The following is a 22811-nucleotide window of genomic DNA, read 5'->3' on the forward strand; positions in this document are numbered from 1 at the left end:
CATTAAGTCCAATGCTAAAATAGTGATGTGCCTACACTCCCTAGAATGTTCTGAGACAGTGTAGACTGGCAAGGTCAGGCTTCAAACAGAAGACACTGGCATGATGCCTACCGATGAAAGAGGATATAACTAATTGGGAAACAAGGAGAGAGCTGACGTATCTCCAGGCACCTAGGTTTCATTTCTCTGTACGTGCTGCTAGCGAGCCGAATGTCCAAGGTTGTATTTGGGTTGACAACCAATTAGAATAGCCTGCCGTGCACTTTTACATACAATGTTGCAAAGTATTATTCCTCTGCCATATTCTCTGCTCTGACGTGTGCCTTACACCACGTGAATAGAAGTAGCTCAGGGTGTGTCTCACAGATAAGAGACCACCAATGAGGGACAAATATGCATATGTTCTATAGATAGACCTGTTCCATTAATCCAATCCCACCCCTCGATAGGTTTTTGTAATATGCCACGTTGGATGATGTCATAGATGACGCATCTAGCATTATATGAAGTAAGTATAATCAAGAAGACAGTGTGATCAATTTGATGAGTGTTTATTTGCCCTGCTTTACTTTTTTTGAGATTAAAGCAGTATTTTACCATCTCTTTTCAGTTTGTCCAGTCATTTGGTTTGAGATATTTCATTGGTAATTCCATCTAGCACCCAGATTCCTCAAGGTGCTAGAGCATAGTAGCTGGCTGTCCGTCTCTGGATAGCCATTAACTGTTTGAATTGGGCATAACATTCCAATTGGTGGGTTGGGGTAGCCCCCAGCATAGGGTTCCGAGAAGAGGAGAGGACCAGAAGACATGCTGAAGGTGTCCCACTGGAGAAGATCGAAGACGACACTAAGAAGCTCCAAAAGACCGAATCTGATGGAATCAGCATTGCCAAAGCCTTCCACTGGGGATCCTCTTCTTCATTTCAAGGCACGTTGGAAACCTTTTTGGTGACTTCCTCTACTAGCCTAGGGGGCCTAATCAGATTAGTGTTCTACAATGCTGTCCTGCCATCGGTAGACTTCAGAAGTGTCCCTGGATTCCACTGGCGGCTGACCATCTCCAGAAGAGGATCCATAGCAGCAGTGGACAAGTCTGTAGTTCGAACTTGAGACTTGGCAGCCCTTCATCTTGTGGCCCAGGTACAACATCACCACTGGCATCTGCTACCTCTATTGAAGAGTGGCCTCTCTGCAGCATGTGTTCCGCCGCTGCCAAGGTTTGGCCCAGCTGACTCCTAACCAGGGTTTCTTCACTGGCTCCCCATGCCTGCAGTTTCCTGAGGGGTGTCCTTCATTGTGGGAGTAGAAGTGGTCATCATCCAAGGGCTTCTGTCTATCGCATCTCCTATAGGGATTGGAGCTGCCTCTAGACAGACCAAAACCCGACACCTTCATCAACCACTGCACCTGCAATTCCTGGACCACCTGCAACAGGACCGACAGATTGTGTAGTAGGCACCTGCCAGTCTTACTTACCTGGGGTGGTACATTTTGGAATTGGAGTTCAAGGGCTGAGTGTATGTAACTGTCACCTTCCCTCCTTACTTGAAGCCTTACTGCTCACTGAGGTTACCCTTGAGACTTTTGGTATAACTTGGTGGAAAGCTTCCAGGTCCACTAAGGTTGGCTTCTCAGAACCCCATAGTGAATGAAGTTAACTTTTGATGGGTTGAGGAGTTTGTTTTCACTGTAAGTCAATTAACCAATGGAAGTCTATGGACAAAGCTACCATGTCCAAGCAGTCCAATGGCATGCAAGGTCCGAAAGGAGACCTTTTGGATGATAAGGTGAACCTACTAAAGAGATCCAGTCACTGGAGAATACTCAACACCTCCGAACTGGAGATTGCAGAGGGAGAGATTTGACTTCACAAGCTGGAGCATTCACAGTTCGGGTCAAATGGGGAGGGCAGTGATGGAGCAGGGGGAGGGCCGAGGGGGTGCTCTCAACTCCACCCCACAGGTACCTCCTCTTTGTGACCCACCCCCCACCAACTCCTGCAGGTTAGACTCTGGCTCATTCAATTTAATTGTTATTTTAAAAGAATCATGTGCATACTGTAATACAAGAAATTGAGCAGGCCACACGTGTTCAAGTACTTCCTGGGCATGGTGGTGCTGTCCGAATGTGATCCCACCCGGTGCCCGCTCCCTCCTCATTATTACGGACTGATGATTACGTAGGACGTTTTTTAAAAAGTGCTTGTAGTTTTGTACTGTATGCATGCATGTTTGAATGCAATGCATGCAGTGAGTAGTGTGCATGCACATGCAAACGTTTTGAGTGCGTCTGTGATGCGTGTATGTATATGTATGTTAGTGTCAGAATGGGTGTATGCGTGCATGTGTCTGAGTGTGTGTGTGTCCGGGTATGAATGTTAGCGTGAATGCAATGCATGCATGTGCTTCTGTGGCTGTGGTTTGTAGTAATGCTAGTGTAGATTTTGGGTCAGATTCATGCAAGTGATATACAGTGACCATCCCTTGCATTACTTGCACAGATCGATTTGTGGCTGCAGTTTCATAAAGATGATTTATAGATTGTAAATCACTTTCATGAAGCTGTGATCATAATCTAGTCCAGTAATGTCACTGTCAATCACTTTTATTACCAATATGGATGGATTATGCTTGCAGATTCCTGTGAAAGTTGTAAAATGCTCTTGTGTACTGATGGTGACATGACATGTATTTGATTTTTTTTCATGTTACCCTTGAGAGTGAAATGTTGATTGTATGACTGGTAATCCTATATTGTTTAAATAATTGTGCTGTAAAATGTAGTTTCAACATATTCTTTTTATACAAATTCAGAGGCAGTACCCTTCTCCCCCTGAACATTCATACATTATTTTGGTATAGATGGGTTGAGGCTGCTTAACATTACTGGCATAGATTGATTGGCTTTAATGACTGGTATAAATAGTGTGGGCGCAGCTTCATGCTAGTGATTTACGGTTACCATTACTGGCATAGGTAGACTGTGGCCCCAGGCTCATGAAAACGTTCCAAAATGCTTTCGTGTACTGCTGGTGAACTTGCATTTATTGTATGTTTTCCTGTTCCCCAGAGAGCCCATGCCGCTCTACAGGCCTGTTTACCGAGACACCCAGCAGCTGCCTTCAAGTTTGTCCAGAATAAAGTGGCATGTGCTTTCCTGCCAACAGACCGCTGGAGCATGAGGCTTTAATAGCAGGCCTTCTGGCTCACCACCTCCCTGACATTAATTATAGCTGTTAGTTATCTTCTCTGGCTTTCCTCTCCTCCCAACCTATGTTCCCTTCTTCAGCTGTTTGCCCTTTCCACCTGGTCAATCTTTCTGCTCTCGGCCTGCCAACCCCCTTCTCGCCTTCCGTACCCTCTTTCTTCGCTCTGGCCCATTCCCAGGTCACTCTCTCCAGCTTCGGCATGCTCCTGCTTTGCTCCACCATCTCCTTTGAACGCCCAGGCTGCTCTCAAGACTTCCACTATTTTTATAACAGTTAGGCCACACTTCCCTGAGCTTTTTATGGTTAATTGCCGCCTGGGGACAACTTCCGTCTCACTCCCTTTACATTTCCGGCTTATCCCAGAGCTCGAGGCTTTCGGAAAGCCACCCAAGACGTGCGTTGTCCACCATTAAAGGCTTTTGCCTTCTCCCCTACCCATAACTGTTAGCTTCACGCCAGTGCGATGAGGCTACTTTAGAGGAGATAGTAACACACTGTAAACACTCCTAATATAACATAAGCCGGTTTGGCACTGACGAGGAACCATGTACCCTCAAGCTCATTTAAAACGATTTAGTAACCACCTGGGCCCAGAGGCAGTGACCCAATCTGACCCCGTTTAAAGTGATAGGAAGTGCCTGCAGACTGCATGTGTGAACGTAGACCTATACATTGGTAGACTATCTCCCTGTTACCACAGTGTGGGCCCCTGTAAATCACAGCCTTCTCTTAATGAAACGCCGAGCACAATACCCTGCTCTAGATCATCGCCAGTCATGAAAGTGAAGCTGCTGATATTGGTAAATTAGCATGCGCTTGTTCTGATGTTTTTTTTGTGATTCTCGTCTTTGTAATTAGGAAATTCACACGCTGAAGAGCCAGAACCCCGAAGCGCGAGATCTGGAGAGCGAGCGAGATGTGAACCTGCAGAAGCTGCAGGTAATGGGGGGGGGGCTGCATCCTGGCACAGTGGGGAGGGGGTGGGAAAGGGGAGGCTTTACTTTCAGTATGAAGCATGTATGGGGCGCCCTATATCATTGGCTCCCAAGGAGAGCCCGGCAGGTCCTGCCCACAGAACTTCATTAGGTGAACCTTTGCCAACTAAGCCAGACCGACAGAACATGCTGTATGTACTTCACATTCCCATTGATTCATAACAAACCTAAATATAACCAGGCCGCCCCTCCTCAACCAATGTTTATCTAAATTTTACTCAGCTGTGATCAACATCTTTGCTCTTCGGGGTAGAAGTGCCAACCTAAGTGACAAATTATCCAAGGAAAATATGGGGTTCATTTTAAATGGAAAGAACCGCACAAGCATGAACTTGCTTGTAAGCGGTCTTCTCCATGCAATTATTTTCTGCGTGGACTCTGGTATCTGTTCAGTTTCAGACCCACTTGTTAAAACAATTGTACATGTAGCCAATCGCATTCATATAAATCTCTGTGGATTCCTCCTAGTTTTTCTAGGTGTAGAAAACGGGTGGAATTCTATGTGGATTTCAGCATCTCTGCTGCATGATCATGATATGCGGGCAGAGGGTCTGGCATAACTTTGTGCACAGGGTATATGGAGTAGATGCAAACATAATGTCATTCACTGTAGGGTAATTTTGTTTCTCAACCCGAAAACGTTCTCCATTTCTGAAAACGTGGTTCCAGTACTGCAGCTTCCATGGATTCACAGGCTTAGTTTGATCGTTTCCCAACACTAGGTGAGGATTCTGGGGTGCTCTGTTCTTTATTGTAAGGCTTTAATCGCATCACTGTTATCTGAATTTAAGCTTCTCTAATAATGCCATTGTGGCTGTTAAATTCCTCAGCTCCAGGCGGCACCCACTGCGTCCAATAGAGAGCATGTATGGTGAATGGGGGAGGTCGAGCCACATTTATGGAATATACACATTCCATGAGTGTCATTTATGGAATGTCTGCACCATTTTCACTAATACAGGACCGTCTGCAAAGTCCTATGCCTGGCTGAACGGTATATCACCTTGCTGAAGGTGTGTGCTGATCTCCAAGTAGCTGGTTTACAAATGTCTTCTAGTTGGATAGTTACTCAAATGCTGCAAGATTCACAAGTTGCCTTCTCTTCCAGAGTGTGCCCCAATGCTTTGTGAGTGTACAATTGCCCTTCGCAGAACTAGGTAAAAGCTGCAGTCGGCCTCTATTCCTTGAATTCAGAACAACTGCTCTTTTGAAAGAAAACCATATGCTACAAGAATCAGATTTGTCTAATTAAAGCTCTACTTCTCCAGCATGGGGTCTGGCATTGATTTCATAATCTCATGAATATTCCCCAGAGTCAGGCAGGGAATCCTCGTTAAAAGAAAAAACTGTTTAACGTTCACTTACAAACTGTATTTCTCCTTTAAACCAATCACTGTCCTCGGGGGTCATACTGCCCCCATCAAATGAGAGCCCTCTCCCTAAGCCCCTCCTCTGGCAGCCATCTTCAGATTTGGTAAGCACGTAAAGTGGCAGTATGACCAAGAAGAGCCGCAGAGGGGTCGGAGGGAGGGTATGCATGTGAATTCATGCCAGACCCATGCTGGAGAACAATAGTTACAGGTAAGTAGCTTGTTCCTTCTCCAGCATGGGGTCTAGCATGGATTCACATGCTCATGAATAACGAATACATAGCAGTACAATATTACACAACCACGGGAGGTGGCAAGGCTCAACAGAAGCAATTAACTCTTACCTCCCGAACAGACTCAACTCAAGCGAACAGGTTGCGTAGCACTGCTTGGCCGACTTTGGACTCTTCCCTGGAATCCCTGTTGACGTAGTAGAACCTTGTGATGGTCTGCGTGGACCTCCACATAGCAACCCTGCAGATGCCCAGCAGGGGCACACCAGACAGGTACGCTGTTCGCCAACCAATGACAATTCATGATGCAGCAGGAAAGGCATCTTGAAATGGAAGTCTTGGACAAGGCCTTCCCATGGTTCACAGGACCAAAATTCACCAACAGCTGTGAAGTCTCCCAAAATCCTTTTGTGCGCATCACGTAGAACTTCAAGGCGCGAGTAATGTCCAGCGAGTGCAAGGCCCTTTCAACCGGTAACAAAGGTTTCGTGAAAAAAAACAGGTAACACTTAAGGCTTGTTGAGGTGGAATTCCAACGGGAACCTTCGGCATGAAAGAGGGGTGTGTCCGCAGCACCACCCTTATTCGTGGAAAGTCTGGTATGGTTGCTTGCAGGATAGGGCCTGGATCTCACCCACCCTTCTGGCAGAGGTGATGGTCACAAGGAAAGCCGTTTCCACCATAGGAACTTGAGAAGGGCCTGATGCATCGGCTTGAAGGGGGGCCCATGAGCCTTGTCAGAAACACGTTGAGTTCCCATGCTGGGGCAGGAGCCTGCACCGGCGGGAAAGATCAAAAAAGTCCTTTGAGGAACTCCTTGATGTGTCGGTAAGACCACAGAGAAGATCTTCCCATAGACCTGGTGTAACGGGAGATAGCTGCCAGATGCACCTTGATAGAAGCATGTGCCTTCTTCTCCTTCAGTTTAGCCGGGTTGGACGATTTCTTTGGTTGATGTCGATCACACCCTGTCCACCGTGGGACCCGCTTGTGCGGCGACCCTGGTGGAACCGGACTTGCGATTCTTGGCCTTGTCTTGGGCCCCCAGAAAGGACTTAGAAGATCGCTCCTTGGACCGGCCAGTCCTGGGTGAGGCATGACCCTGCTCGGAGCACGGGGCAGAGGCCTTGGCGTTGAGCCACACTGCCAGTCTACTGTGCCTATCCTTCGTTGTCTTGGAGAAACAGAGGCATATCTCACACACTCCTTCCTTGTTGTCTGGATGCAATCAGTAGAGGCATTGCAGGTGCTTGTCTTCAACAAACACACTCCATAGCCCGCACTTGGTGCAGGACTTGAAGAGGGACCTTCCCCCCTCCTCCTCCGTCATGGTCAGAAGGGCGATGGCCTTCTGGGATTTTTGCTGAAATTCACCGCCAACGGATCCCCGCTGTCGGCAGATGGAGAAGAGAGCACACGGGCTCTTTCGGAACAAAAAAAGAACCTTTTTCCGCCGAAAACATGAAAGAAAACATAGAAGTAGCTTGCAGATATTGACATTGTTATTTTATTTCTATCGCGCTCGTACACAAGTGTTCCAGAACGCGACAGGGCAAGGGAAGGGAACAGGGGAGAACAAAACAACGATCTTACTAGGCCCAGTGACATTGAGAACGTGCAAGTGCATGGGAGAGGTGGAAAGTGCATGGAAGGGGGAGAAATAGATAAATAATAATAATAAATAAATAATAAAGGCAACAAACAGTGGCAGTGCAGCCAGCAAGTGGCAAGTGCTGGATTTAAGGCAGCAGACAGGGTAGGTCTGATAAGTGCAGGAAGAAAAAGGGGGTGGACTGAATGGGTACAGATACCCCAGTGCAAGGGCTGGCCTGTAGGCAGTGCGGGAGGGTGGCAGGGTGAGCAGGTACCTGGGCCTGGAGGACAGAGGGTGGCCAGGTGCATGGTGCCAAAAGAGAACAGATCAGCAGGGGAGAGGGGGAGCGAAGGCAGAAGCAAAGAGGAAGGTCTTGAGGTGCTTCCGGAACCAGAGATGGTTCGCCTCAGGTTTTAGAGTGGTAGGGAGACTGTTCCAGAGGGAGGCCACAGCTGAAGACCGAGATCGACCCCCAGCTCGTTTCTAGAGTTAGAGAAGTGAATAACTCGATTGGGGCGTTATTTGCAGAGGGATAGCTGAAGGTATTTTGGACCCAGGCCCCAGAAAACCTTGTGGACTATGCAGATGGTTTTGAATTTAATCCTTGCATCCACTGGGAGCCAATGGAGATTTCAGAGCTGGAGAGATATGATCCCAGGGCTTGAGGCTAAGGACAAGTCTTGCAGTCCTGTTCTGGATTAGTTGCAGAGGGCGGAGAGTAGAGGCAGGTAGATTTAGAAAGAGGCTGTTACAATAGTCCAACCAAGAGAGAACCAGAGGTTGGGAGACGGTGAGCTTCGGGGGGGAAGAAGAGGAAAGGCAGAGTACCTCTGAGGAGGTGCAGTAGGAAGTTTGACTTTTTAGAGACATTAGAAATGTGGGCGGAGAAGGAAAGTGTGGAATCAAAGATGACTCATTCTACACAGCCTACTCACAGGCGCATCAACGCCAAGTTTAGGCAAATGGAGGGGGACACCTTCTTGCTGCCAACATACCTCCAGTCACACTCCTCTGTGACCACAGCAGCTTCACTCTACTCCAAGCCACAATTGTCCTCGGCTACATCAGCCTCTGCACTCCTGGGTAAGGAGGAGAAGATCCTGGAAGCATACGGAAAAGAAATCTATTCCATCGCTTCTCTTCATCTTCGTCGGCCCAACACTGATGCCATGCTGGCTGCTGTCAACCAGAGGCTCTGGTGAGAGATCGCCAATTTCCTTCCTGAACTCCCTTTGCAGAGCCAGGCGCGCTTCAAGGCTGGGCTGGCTGAAGCCAGAATTGTAGCGCAGGATATAATGGAGTCCACGGTGGCTCACATTGACACCTCAGGGTGTGCCATATGGATCGCTACCGGCATGAGAAGGACAGCCTGGCTACGGGTGACCAAGTTCAACCCTGATGTCCAAGAGCGTATACTGGACCTGCCTTTCAAGGGTGGCGATCTGTTTCATTCCACTAATGATGAGGAATTTGAAGAAAACTGTTCACAGACTGCCAATCCTTATCAATCCTCACTAAGGCCACCCCCAAGGCATGTAGCCAGACGCACCAGCGCTCAGACAAAGGTTGGTCTTTCGGAGGTTTCAGGGGCTACCAGGAGAGATGGTCCAGGAAACTGGAAAGATCCGCGAGCCAGCACAGGCGCATGCAGCACATGGCAGTGCACACAGGCTTTTCAAGTCCCCCTCCTCAGCCCCGGCCTCAGAGGGCAAAACGGCATGACACAGCCATCTCGAACCACAAGTCTCTTGTGGGGGGCAGGCTTTGCCCTTCATTATCAACGCTTGCGGACAAGGTTCACGGACCCATGGATCCTCTCAGTAGTTCCCACGCGCTTCCGGCTCCCTATCCCTCCTTCTCCTCTCCTCCGCTCCCACAGATTGGGACAGCAACTCTGTTGGTGGAAATTCACTTGCTCGTAGAAAGTCATGCAGTTTAAGAAGCCCCAGCCTCCCAGCAGGGTCTGGGATTCTATTCACGGATTTTCACCATACACAAGAAGAACCAGGCTGGCCTGAGAGTTGTGTTGGACTTTTCCACCTTGAACCTTTCCCTTCCTCTTCAAAAATTCAAGCTGGTTACCCCAGCGCTTATAGCGGAGACATTGTGTGTGGGAGACAGGATGTGCTCCCTGGATCTGAAGGATGCCTACCTACACGTCCCGATCCCCATCTGTCCTTTCTGAGGTTCAGAATTATGGGTTTTCATTTCCAATACAAGGTTCTACTCATTGGCCTCAATTCAGCCCCCAGGGTCTTTTCAAGACTGATGCACGCGGTGGCCGCCCTGCTCAGGGCGCAGGGTCACTACTTCTATCCATACCTAGATGACTAGTTCGTTAGGGAAAGGTCTCTGGAGGCAGTCAGTCACACCACCTCCGCTCTCATGAATACAATAGACAAGCTCAGATTTTCCATCATTCTCAAGAAGTGACAGCTGGAGCCCACGCAGAGTTTTCCTCTCGGAGGACAAGATCACAGCCATCATAGGGCCATGGGACATTTTCTCAGCATAAAAGTGACCTCAGCGTGGTGGTACCAACACCTACTGGGCATCATGGCGGCATGTGCCCTCGCTGTGCTGCATGCGAGGCACTGGATGAGGCGCTTGCAGTTACATTTTTCAGCCTCCTGGAGCCAGGAGGTTTCCCAGGTGGAGTGGGTCAGCATCCCACATCATCTCCACCAGGACCTAGTCTAGTGGGGGAGTGACAGCATCCTGCGGATAGGCAGGCCCTTCCGTCAACCAGCACCTCAGATCACCACAGACTCTTCCCTAGAGGGCTGGGGAGCTACCTTGGGCAGCCACAGCGTCCATGGGGTTTGGTCCCGCCAGGAGCAGGTAGCCCACATCAACTGGCTCAAGTTGATGGCCATCTGGCTCGCTCTCAAAGCCTTCCTCCTGATGGTCAACGGCAAGACGATCCCTTATTTAGATTGACGGCTCCACCAGCATGTATTACATCAACAAGCAGGGTGGCACCAGGTCCCCTCTGCACTCTAGCAGTCCACATTTGGGAGTAGGCTCTGGTAAACGAGATACACCTGGCAGCAATACACCTCTCGGGTGAATCCAACCTGGAGGTGGACAGGCTCAGCAGGCTGGGTGCAGACAACTATGAATGGCAGTTGAACAAGCAGATCCTTCAGGGGATCTTCGACACGTGGGGTCATCCTCAGGTGGGCCTCTTCGCCACCTGGTACAACAGTAGGTGCCCCCAGCTCATGTCCTAGCAATGACAGGGCGACGCCATGCAGATCCAGTGAGACTACATGAACACATTTGCCTTCCCTCCGACCCCCCTGGTCCACAGGGTAATTTGCAAGATCTGGGAGGCCTGGCACTTCCGTATCATCCTGATAGCTCCGTGGTGGCTGGCAAAGACCATGGTTCTCAGAACTACTCAGCCTGTCAGAGCAGGCTCCGGTGCACCTTCCGCTGGGACTGGCACACCTACTCCCGCAGCAGGGAGGGACGGTCATCCACCCTGCCCCCAGAGGTTAGCCCTTGCAGCGTGGTTCCTGAACACGTCACACTGAGGCATCTGCAGTTGTCGCAAGCCAACCTAGACAGGTTGACATGAAATAATACAATAATCAAAAATACTATGCCTGCCTCCTGGGCCCCCCAGCGCCTTACATGCATACATATTAACATTGTGTGCGTTTGAGGTGCGGGGGGACACATGGGTCATGCACAGGATTTTCGTACTGGGCATCTATGATACATGCCTAGTAAAAAATACAGTGACTCACATTGTTTGTGTGTGTGCAAGGTGCTTTGGCCCTAGGGGGCAGTCATGGCATTTTTAAATGGGCATCTGTGATAAAGCAAGCATGATCAGTGTTATTTCACAGCTAAACTGACATTTTAATCCAGGCAGTTTGGACATGTTTTCACACTGCGCATTGGCATTTTTAATTGTAAAGCCAACTGAAGGATGTTCTTACTTTTAGATACTGCAATATACTGGTGGAACAAGCATGGACATGTTTCTTATGGTATCATTACTGGCATTATGTGCAAAGCAAAAATGAGTATACTAGCCGTTCCTGGCGTATCATATGGTCTGCAATTCATAGGGTCACGTCTGTCCCCTTTCTTAAATATCAGAATTACCACTGATCACTTCCAGGAGGCGTAGGTCCCTGTGACTTATTAATGGTCATTGAAAAGCTAAACGCATAGGTAACAGTCTTCTTTTGAATTTGAAAAACATATCTGTATCAAATGGAATGAGAGGGATGCATGGTATAAGAACAGTATCTAAGTTCCACCAATTACACAGGCCTCTATTCTAGATGTGTAATTGTCAACTTTATTCCATTTGAAAGTACCTGTGATGGCATAAAATTGCATAGTAGCATAATTACAGCACCTACTTTCAGTTTTAGCTTCTGAGGAGGCATTAGTCCTACAGCGTTTTGCTCTTTAGAGACTGCAATGTTGAGCCCTATATGGTGCATACATGTATCAAAGGGCAGTAGCTCAGTCCCTTGCATCATGTCCCCAATTTTCACACAACCGACCACCTGCCATTGCACGAAGGCAGCCATTTCCATCCCTCGGGAGAATTGCGGGTTCTCAAATATTGGTGTGAAGGGAGAGGGGTTTGAGGAAAACACCATCTGGTCCAACAGCCGATCCCAGATGTCACAAGCAATTGATATAATATGACTTATTCGAGTGTTCAGAGGCCTAGCAGATCCTTATTGCTACAAGATCCTCTCCAGGGCTTTCCCACTACTGCCTTGCCCATGGTTTTGATCTATCTCAGGAGAACCATTCCCTCACTATCTTCAATTGTGCCGCCTCATAATATTTGAAAAAAGCCTATCGTCTTTAGTAGCCATCAGCATCCTCAGCGCAATCTGGGGGCGTTTATTCTGCCATATAAAAACCAACAGTATTTTTTTAATGACATGAAGAAGGATTTTGGGACATGGATGGGTAAGGCCTGAAAATGATATAAAGGTCTCAGAAGTGTGACCATCTTAATTGTTGCTTTTCGTCCCAACCAAGATATTGACAGCTGATTCCACCTCCCCAGATCCGCCTTAACCTGTCATATGATTCCCGGATAGTTATGATCATACATCTCAGGTATAGTTTTGGCGATGATTACCCTAAATATTTTATACACCTGATGGCCGAGCTAAAGTGGGAGTGTTGAGCTAAACTATTGGTCTGTTCGGGGGGAGAGACAAGTCTAGAATTTCAGATGTGTGCATATTTATCTTGAGCCCCACAACGTATTCAATATGTCGAAGCTCCGTTATCAGGGCTGTTATTGAGATTTCTGGTTCCGTCAGTGACACGGACATGTCATATGCGAACATGACAATCTTATGCTCATCCCCACCAAATTGAATTCCTTTTATACCTGTATTTTGCTAGATTTTGGTGAGAAAGGACTCCAAGTATAGGGCATAAAGTAGTGGAAATAAGGGACCACCCCGATTTGTTCCCTGAAGAATGGGGATGCATCTAGATAGTTGGGTGGGGTTTCTATAGTTTGCTCTTATCTGTAAAAATCGAGTGCTGAAGCCAATGTATTACAGAGTGTAAAAAAGGAACTGCCATTCGACTCAATCAAACACCCTTTCGGCATCTAATGAAATCAAAATAGATCCGCCTAAGTTATCAAAGGTTTCTCTTCCGGTAATAAACCTTGATCGGTCAGGGTTAATCAATGCAGGGAAAAGGGACAGCCGTTTAGCAGGAATACCTGTGTAGATTTTCACATCCATATTCATTAACGCAATGGGTCTATACGGCTCACAATTTGTCAGGTCTTTATTGGGCTTTTGAAAAACCACCACTTTAGCTTCTGACATTGACTGTATAATCATTCCATTTGCTGTTATGGAATTGCACAATTTCGTGAATCTTGGGACTAACTTTGTTTTGCATTTCCTATAGAACAGGGCTAGAAAGCGGTTTGGCCCTGGTGCCTTATTCAGCAGCAGGGATTTAATTACTGCCTCGACTTCCTATTCCAGTATGTCCGCCTCTAGTTTTTCGCTTTCCATAAGGGATATTTTCGATAGGGGGGGGTCGAATTTAGGTAGGCTGTTACTGCACTATGTTCACGGCTGGGGGGGGGGAGGAGTATAGGTTTTCGTAAAAATCCTCAAAAGTGTCAGTGATGGATGCTGTTTCTCTAACTATCTTCCCTTCTTTAGTAATGAGTAAAAGGATTGGTTTAAGCAGCAGTGGATGCTTTTCACTGCCTCGCCAATAGGGGTCTGCCTTGTCAGCTCTAGCATAGTATCTCTGTTTTGTATATAGTAGGGACATTTCAGCTCTACACGTATGGAGTTGATCTAATTGTCCTTGAATATGTTGTAATGTATTTTGTAGAGCCCTCTTCCATTTGTCAGCCAGTGCCAACCTGACCTCATCAAGTTCAATCTCCAACTCCCTCTCTAATTTCCTCCATTGCTTCTTCTCTGGACCTTTAATGCAATCAATTCTCCCCTAAGCACAACCGTAAACACGTCCCACATGATTCTAGGCTAACCTCCTGGGTATCATTGGTGTCAAAATACAGATCTATTTTATCGCCTATTGCCTCAGTTATCTCTCTTCCCCCCCCATGATCAAAACGTGGGGAAGAGAGACCCTGGGCTTCCACATCCTGACTTATCATTTTCTGAACACTTCTTTCTTCCTTGTGAACCCTATCCCACACTCCTTTTGTATTTAGTTGTAAGGATTGGCAATAGTTTTTTTAGTATAGGCCCTTTTATTTGACAAGACGCCACTAGGTCTGCTATATTATTTGATGGTTGTAGCTTGCTCCCATCTTAGATTTAGGTTTAGAATAGGCGTTTATTCAACCTACCTATACAGTTTAATAAACACTGTTGAACTGTGATCACTTGGGTCTGTATATAAATAGTATTTAAGTCAGGTATAAATGCTAGTCCTCACTTTCCTATACCTTAATCTTACTAACCAGGCATCATCCTAATTTGTAAAATTACTTCTTTGAAATTAGAGGTTTTCAAATAGGAAGCCACTCCTTTTTGGGGCATTATATACAATATACATTACAATTCATAATCATTACTGATATTGGCATTATCCCCAAGATTATATCACTTTCTTATTTGAAATCATATTTTTCACAGGCCATCTAACATCACATATACCAGAAATGGTCCTATGAAACGCAGATTCTTTCAATCTACTATTTCAAAATAAGGTAAGAGATCCAATGTAGGAGCATCTTGTAGTTCTGCCATTAATAGAGCATTACATACACTTTCCTTCACTGCAGATGTACTAATAATCCACCCCTTTGGAAGCACACTTGATGTTAAAGCGGGTTCATGAGAAATCTACAACTGTAAGTCGTAAATGGTTTCAGATCAACTTTAGGGTGAGTAGGATTCTGTAATAATTTAAGTATACACATGACGTACACAGACTTATCATAGACACCTGTTATATTGTCTATATCGGGTTCTGATTTTTGAATATCTCACGAATACCTCAAATGCTGGTTGTTTGTGCATTAATGGATATATCTCTAAGACCACGTAATGGTGTAAATTAATACAATGGGAGGTCACATAAAATTGTCAAATTGCTTAATGCAATTCTACCTTTCTTTATATTTTTTTGCATTGAATTCTCATCCTGCACTGACTCCAACCCTACAACCCTGACCTGGCGTATGATGCAACATGGTATGACCTATCCATTTTTATGTTTTTTTGTTATATTTATTTCTTTATGACTTAATGTTAATATTTCGAATGTTACGCATATCATTACCAATGGTGCCATGTATCAATCATGATATTTACAGCCTTGACAACGACCAGGGGTCGAAACACATGTCGGCTGTTTCTCTTATTGGAAAATAAAAATATTACATCTAACATGATTTGGACATTTGCGACGTCTGTCTGAAACATTTTCCACATTGAGAGGACTGACCTTGAGCGCAAGATACTCCCCCGAAGCTTACTCTTATACGTTCCTCATCCCGCCGTCCGCATATGGAGTCTGCCTTATTCCACCACTTTGAGCTCATCTGCTCTGGTGCACACAGTGGGCGCGCGTCATCAACTGGCCCTGTTCTCACTGCTCCTTCCATGGAACAGCGTGCACACCGGGTCTACTACCGATCTCTCTCGCGCCTGCCTCTCCATGCAGTCCTCAGGTCTCCGCGAGCATTGCCTCATGCGTTGGGCGGGTTACTTCCACCCTTGCCACCTCGTTCTCCCCGATAGTTATTCAGCTGGGCAGCACATGGTGCACTCTCCCTGGTGCCTCTACTTGGACCAGCCGTTTCATCCACCTCCGCCTGGTATTCGGCTGCTTTCTCGTCGTTTCCATGAAGGGAGAGACTTCCTTAGTCTCCCCCTCTGTGCCACTGCATTTTTCGTTGAGTGCGGACACAGGCACACAGTCTGTTGCAGGCCCAGGATGGAGTTCAGCCCAGCGCATCCTCCTCAGTCGGTGGCCAACTTGGAATCCCCAACATGCACCATTTTAAGACATTATTTAAAAAATATTCTCGTCTTGATTGGGTCAGGCTCCCTTGTAATTGTTTATTCATTTATAGTGTGCGCCGGGCCCGAGGGCATCTGGGCACAGATCCTTGCTACGCTCGAATGCTCTTGCATATTTGGCCAAAATATTTAGGCCTCTCCAAATAAAAAAATTACTAGCTGCCACTGGGATGTATAATCAGAAACTAAAAACTGTAAACAATTATATGGGGGCAAAGTGAGATTCCTGTAACCATTGATAAATAACCAAGTGAGCAGCTGCCTCCTTTCCCCTTTTTATTTGGCGCCTGTGATAGCTAATCTATTAAACAGACTGACTATCATTTGCCACTGAGGTATGATGAGCTGGAAGTGATGTCTCTTATGCTAAAGTCTGCTGAATACGACCTCCAACTACACATTATTTGAAGCTGTGCTGGGAGTGATGTATGCTTCAGTTAAAAGAAGGCATCACTTTCTCAGTGCATAGGACATTTTTGCAACTGTTGAACATGAGTTAGCTTTATGCAATACTTATATTTTCATAAACCTACCTTGAACATGCTTAATGTCATATTGTTTTAAACAGTTTGGCAAAATGACTTAAACCAGTTTGGCCATTTGATATGACACCACCTCCCCTCCCACCCCCTGTTGTATTTGTGGCCCCTGATTTGCCTCCCCTAATGGTGTTTTCTTGTGATGTCACTGCGTTTGCCTACTATATTTTCTTATGCCACTGGCTAACATGGTCCCACAAAGTGTCATCCGTAAATTGGCACCGTTGTCCTTTCCTTTCTGCTCGCATTTCATGCTCTTCTCACAGCCCTTTACTATGCAGAAGACCTCATTCGAATGGATTGTGTCCTCCAACGCATTCCACATCTTGGACAGTAATGTCCACAACTGTGCACTTTGAAAACTTTTTCAGCAGAGGGCGTCCTGCGTTGATGGCGTCGGGTCCATGTCCCTCGAGGGCCTCCGTTGAGGACGACGTCACAGGATGTTATAAATAGGACGCATTGCGCCAGTAGCCTCAGTTCTGTTTTTTCCGCGAACGTGTTAACTTCGTGAGACTCGGCTCGCCTCGTGTGTTTTCTTCATTGAAGATGTCTTTCTCTTCGACCCCTCCAATTCTGCGGTCCGGCTTCAAGACCTGCCGGGACTGCAAGTCTAAGATGTCGCTCACCGACCCCCACCGCATTTGTTTGTGGTGCCTCGGCGAGTCGCATGAAACCGACGACTGCTCGAAATGTCAGTCGCTGACTGCCAAGGCCTTGCAGGAGCAGAAGGGGAAGCTCCAGGTAGGTAGGGACTCTAAGCCCGTTAAGTCCCGGACTTCCAAGTCCAAGGGGGTTTCCACAGATGACTCGAGGGGTGACTCTCTGCGTCGGAAGAATTCCCAGGGATCTCGGCCCCGGAGTGGTTCCCGCCACTCGTCTTCCTTGTCCCGGCACTCGAAGCGCTGTCACCGGTCGCCTTCTCCGTCCTCCTCGGAGGATGATGCCTCGAAGAAGGTTTCATGCCCTACGAAGTCCTCGACTCCGGAGGAATAGGCGGCGTTTAAGAAATCCATGATGGCAATTTTTCAATCGCAGGACACGGGTCCGGTCGCGCCTTCTGACAAAGCCGGCCTGGATCGCTCTCGTTCCGTGGCTCGCACATCTTCAGACTTGGGTTCACTACGCGACACTCAACGAGAGCCATCGAGGTTCCGTACGGACAAGGAATCGAAGGGTCGCAAGAGACATGTCTCTAGATCTCGGTCCTTGTCCCCAGCGAGACAGCAGCATCCTATTGAGGGCTCGGGGCCAGCGTCGACTCGTTCAGTGCTGTGTCTGTCCGATTCGGACATCAACACTTTGCCGTTGTACCAGCCCACGGCGCCGTCGGCACATGTGTCGATGTCGACGCCGAAGCCTACGGCGATCACGACATCGATGTTGTTGACGCTCTCGACGTCGAAGCCTTCAACGCTACCTGCACGTTCTAGGATTTTTTCTCTAAATTTGCTGTTGGAGTACCCAGACATTGTGGTTCCTCCTAGGAAGGCTAAATCGAAGTTGGTGAGGCCGGTTTTGGACTCCAGGCCCTCTTCTGTCCCCAGGCCTGGGTTTCAACCCCCTCTGGATGATATTTTTGAAAAGGAGGAAAGGTCTGAGATTGAGTAACCTGGTGACCTGGATGATGCTCCAATTTTTTCTGGTGACAGTCAGTTGGAGGAGTTGAAGCCGTCCCTCCATGATGCAAGTGGACTGGACACTTCCCCGGAAGTGGAGTTTGGCAGACCTGAGCCTGGGGCTCATGCAGAGCCTTCTTATAGGCTCTTCCTTGCTCTCGTGCAAGACGGCAAGGAGGCCATGTGCGAATCCCTTCAGTCGGGTTTGGATACAGCCGACCGTGTTAGCTGATCCATGGCTGCGAGCACCGTTATACGCAGATTTGCGTGCTTGTGGAAGTTGGGGTTTGCTCCAGATGTGCAGGCCCGCCTTCTCAACATGCCCTTTCATGGTGCACATTTATTTGGCAGCACGGCTGACGAGAGCCTTAAGAGGTTGCAGACCTTAAAAGCTGCGGCAAAGCCTTTGAGCGCCGTGGTGCGTTAACCTCTGTCTTTTCGTCCTAGGGGACAGCAGTGGAGGGAAGGTTCCTTTCGGTACTACTCCTCTTTTGGTAGTACGAGAGGGGCCACCAGTCAAAGGGGCAAGCGGAAAGGTACCCGTGGTGGACGGGGAAATCATGGTGCCAGAGCCGCTCAGGCAGCTGCCTCTTTGCCTTCAGGCACTGACGCAACTGCTTCCAGTCATGAGGCCATGTCCCATAGTTCGCCGGTTGGGGGCAGACTGTCTTAGCATCTCGAAGAATGGCGGGCCATTACTTCAGATGCGTGGGTGTTGGATACCATAGCCCACGGCTACTGTCTTCCCTTTCTTCAGCGGACTCAAGACAATCCACCGGGGAAACTCTTTGAAGCTTCCGGATCCGCTCCTTACGCAGGAAATCTTGTCCCTGCTGGAGAAAGGAGCTATAGAACTGGTGCCTGTAGCGGAGAGGAACAAGGGATGGTATTCCCCTTTATTTTTTGATTGCAAAGAAAGACGGGAGTTTGAGACCCATCATGAACTTGCGTTTGTTGAACAAACTCGTCAGGAAGGACAAGTTCAAGATGGTCACTCTTTCTCAAGTCCCCCAGGCCCTTCAACTTCCGCGCACAGGAAGTAACTGAGGTTTGCGGCTGGCGACTCCCACTTTCAGTTTCGGGTCAGGCCGTTCGGATTGACCTCTGCCCTGAGGGTCTTCACCAAGCTCATGGTGGTGGTGGCAGCGTACCTCAGGCGAAGGGGGATTCACGTTTACCCCTACCTGGACGACTGGCTGATCCGGGCACGCTCTCCTGAGCTAGCTTTGGATCATCTTGTGTGTCACCTGCCGCACCCTCCACAGGCTGGGCTTCTCCCTGAATTTCAAGAAGTCGCACCTGACACCTTCCCAACAGCTCCAGTACATCGGGGCTGTGTTGGACACGTCCTTGGGGAAGCGTTCGTCTCCCAAGGTAAGGGCTCATCACATTGTGCAGATGGACAATTTTCAACATGCCCAGAATCTCCCGGCTTTTGAATTCTTAAGGATGCTCGGCCTCATGGCTTCCTGCATTTTTCTGGTGCTAGAGGCCAGGCTACGGATGAGATCCCTGCAATGGGTCCTCAAGATGCAGTTGTCGCAGTTCTCCAGCAAGATGACGGATCCTGTTCAGATCCCATGCTCTGTCTCCCAGGACCTTCTGTGGTGGGTGAACTAAGGGAAACTGAGGAAGGGGGAACAGTTTTGGCAACCATGGCCGGAGGTGACTGTAGTGACGGACGCTTACCTCACAGGATGGGGCGCTCATGCCAACGACTTGACCGCCACATCAATTTGTTGGAACTGCGGGACATCAGGCTAGCCCTAAAGGAGTTTCTGCCCTCTGTACAGGGGGAAGAGTGTCCTGATGATGACGGACAACACAGTGGCCATGCATTACCTCAACAAAAAGGGTGGAGTAGGGTCACTTCCATTGTACAGAGAATCAATGCAGCTCTGGTTCTGGGACATCCAACAAGAAGTTTCGATCTCAGCAGTTCATCTGGCCGGAGACGACAATGCAGCGGCAGACGCTCATAGCGCAGTCTCCCATGAGTGGGAGTTGGCTCAGGAAGTCCTTCAGGAGATCTTCGCCCTTTGGTGAACCCCGCAAGTGGATCTCTTCGCCACCAGTGTCAACCGTAAGTGCAAGAGGTTTTTCTCAAGGGAATTTTCTCCGAGAGGAGCCTTAGGAGACACATTTGTGGTGGATTTGTCATTCCCACTGCTGTACACGTTTCCTCCAGTCCCCATCATTCCTCAAGAGTTGCAGAGGTTACGGAGGTTTCGGTTCCCGCATGATCCTTATTGCTCCAGATTGGGCCATGAGAGCGTGGTACCCAGGCCTTCTAGAAATGTCCATCTGTCCTCCACGACGTCTTCCCTGCCGAGAGGATCTGCTCTCGCGTGGTTGGGGGAGGGGGGTCAGGTTCTCCATCCAGAGGTCAATACTCTCAACCTTCACGCTTTGTATCTGAAAGGTTGAGGTACAAGGATTGGGACCTCCCGGATGACGTGATGGAGGTGTTGCTTTCGGCTAGGCGGCCTGGGACTAAATACGTGTACCATTGCCGCATGTTCTGCGACTGATGCAGAGATCACAATGTTGATCCTTTTCAGTGCTCCATTCCTATGGTTTTGTCTTTCTTGCTTTCTTTGGACCACAGGGGCCTTCAAGTAGGTACCATTAAAGGTTACCTGGCGGCGCTGTATCTTTAAGCGCTCGCTTGAAGAATGTTCTTATTTTAAGATTCCTTTGATTTCTCAGTTTCTTATAAAGGGCTGGCTAATGTATTCCCGCCATTCCCTTTTGAGGTGCCGGTTTGGGATTTGTATTTGTTTTCGAAATTTCTCATGGGTGCTCCGTTTCAACCTTTGCACTCTTGTCCTTTGAGATTACTGTCCTTCAAGACTGTGTTCTTGATTGCAGTTACTTCCACATGCATAGCGAGTGAATTGCAGGCACTTTCATCTAAGACATCCTTTACTGTGTTTCACAAGGACAGGGTTGTACTGAGAGTACGTCCCTCCTTTCTACCCAAGGTAGTTTCTGAATACCATTTGAGTCAAAAGGTGGTTCTTTCATCTTTCTACCCTCCTCCTCATCCTGGTAAGGAGGAGGAGCGACTCCATCTGTTGGATCCTAGGAGAGCTTTAAGCTTTTACATTTCTAGGATGTCCAGGGTCAGAGTGGACGATCAACTCTTTGTAGAATATGCTGGACACCGATTGGGCCAGGCTGTTACCAAACCGAACTTGTCCAGGTGGATTATCCACACCATTACGGAATGTTCTCGATTGGCGGTTAAGGACCCTCATGATGGGTTGAGAGCTCATTCCACTAGGGGCGTGGCTACTTCCACCACCCTCCAGCGGGGTGTTCCTACTAGGAATATTTGTGATGTTGCTACATGGGCTTCCATCGACACCTTTGTAAAACATTATTCCCTGGATATTATCCATGGTCAGGATATGGCCTTTGGGAAGGCGGTTCTTTATTCCGCAATCGAATTGGGTACTCAAAATTCTTTTCCCTCCTCCATTTACTGGTACTGCTTTGGGAGTCTGTCAAAGATGTGGAATGCGTTGGAGGACACAATCCATTCGAAGAACAAGTTACTTACCAACTGGTAACGTTCTTTCGACTCGATGTTCCTCCAACGCATTCTACATCGCCCTCCCAGCCTGCCCCTCAGGAGAATTGCAGCTTCCGTTTCCACAAGGCTAAGTGCAGTCCAGCAGGCATCAGACTAGTGTCACACATTCTGGGGGGAAAAACATAAACTGAGGCTATGGGCGCCGTGCGTCCTATTTATAACATCCTGTGACGTTGTCCTCGACCCAGGCCCTCGAGGGACATGGACCCAATGCCATTGACGCAGGACGCCCGCTGCCGAAAAAGTTTCCATAGTGCACAGATGTGGATATTACTTGTCAAAGATGTGGAATGCGTTGGAGGAACATCCAGTCGAAAGAACGTTACCAGTTGTTAAGTAACTTGTTCGTCTCTACTCACCTAATGGTCTTCCCTGGAGGCTGGGCAAATGGTCCCAAATCAAGAACCTAGTGGGCTGTGTGAATGGGGTGAAGGGTTGCCACTTGCTGGTGCTACTCCCTCACCTGCAGTGGAAGGGAAGAGGCTCCTCCGTCGTCACATTCTCTCCCACCTCCTCCCCACTCCCCTCGAGTAGGTCTGCCACCTGCTAGGACACCTCCACAGGATTGTCCTCCCCCTTAGCCTCTTCCTGACAGACCTCTCCCTGGGCCTTGTCCTCTGCACCCTCATCCCACCAAATCAGAGGATTAGCAATGCTGCAAGACCTGGGCCTGTGAACCGACACCAACAGCACAAAGCCCCCTCCCCATATCTACCATGGGGGAATCCTCCTTCTGTGCAGAGAAACGCAGCTCCTTCACGTCTCCTCATTCCTCTTCCCCTCACAGTATTGCAGGCTTAGCATGACTGGAGAACCACAGATAAGTAGTAATAGGGATTTAAGTGGTGACGGTGAACTTGATAACTGTACAAAATTAAGCGCATTCCAGAGAATCCAAAAGTATAAACCAAAACTACCCCGAGGAATCCATAAGCACCACCCCAAGATTAGAACAAGTGAACAAATCCAACTACTGCAATAACTACTATAATATTACAAACTATACAACTCTGAACAACACTACACGGCAACTCAACAAGCAACAGAACAGCAAGCAGGCGGACAGGGCAACAAACACGCAGGCGGAAACTGGGAAAGGGTATACTTTTTTTTAGGGAGTATGGCTTT

At 48.0% G+C, this 22811-nt stretch overlaps 1 protein-coding gene across 2 annotated transcripts in view; it reads left to right on the forward strand.

Moving 5' to 3' along the window:
- The window catches only part of HOMER3 (homer scaffold protein 3), a 1163927-nt gene that overhangs the window by 1048640 nt on the left and 92476 nt on the right, over positions 1-22811 (forward strand). For both annotated transcript variants that reach the window (XM_069649165.1, XM_069649166.1), the window contains exon 8: positions 4066-4146. In XM_069649165.1, the coding sequence (XP_069505266.1) occupies positions 4066-4146 (81 nt within the window). The remainder of the gene's footprint in view (positions 1-4065; positions 4147-22811) is intronic.

This window comes from Ambystoma mexicanum, chromosome 1p, assembly GCF_040938575.1.
Source record: "Ambystoma mexicanum isolate Mex_15411 chromosome 1p, UKY_AmexF1_1, whole genome shotgun sequence".
Lineage (NCBI taxonomy): Eukaryota > Metazoa > Chordata > Amphibia > Caudata > Ambystomatidae > Ambystoma > Ambystoma mexicanum.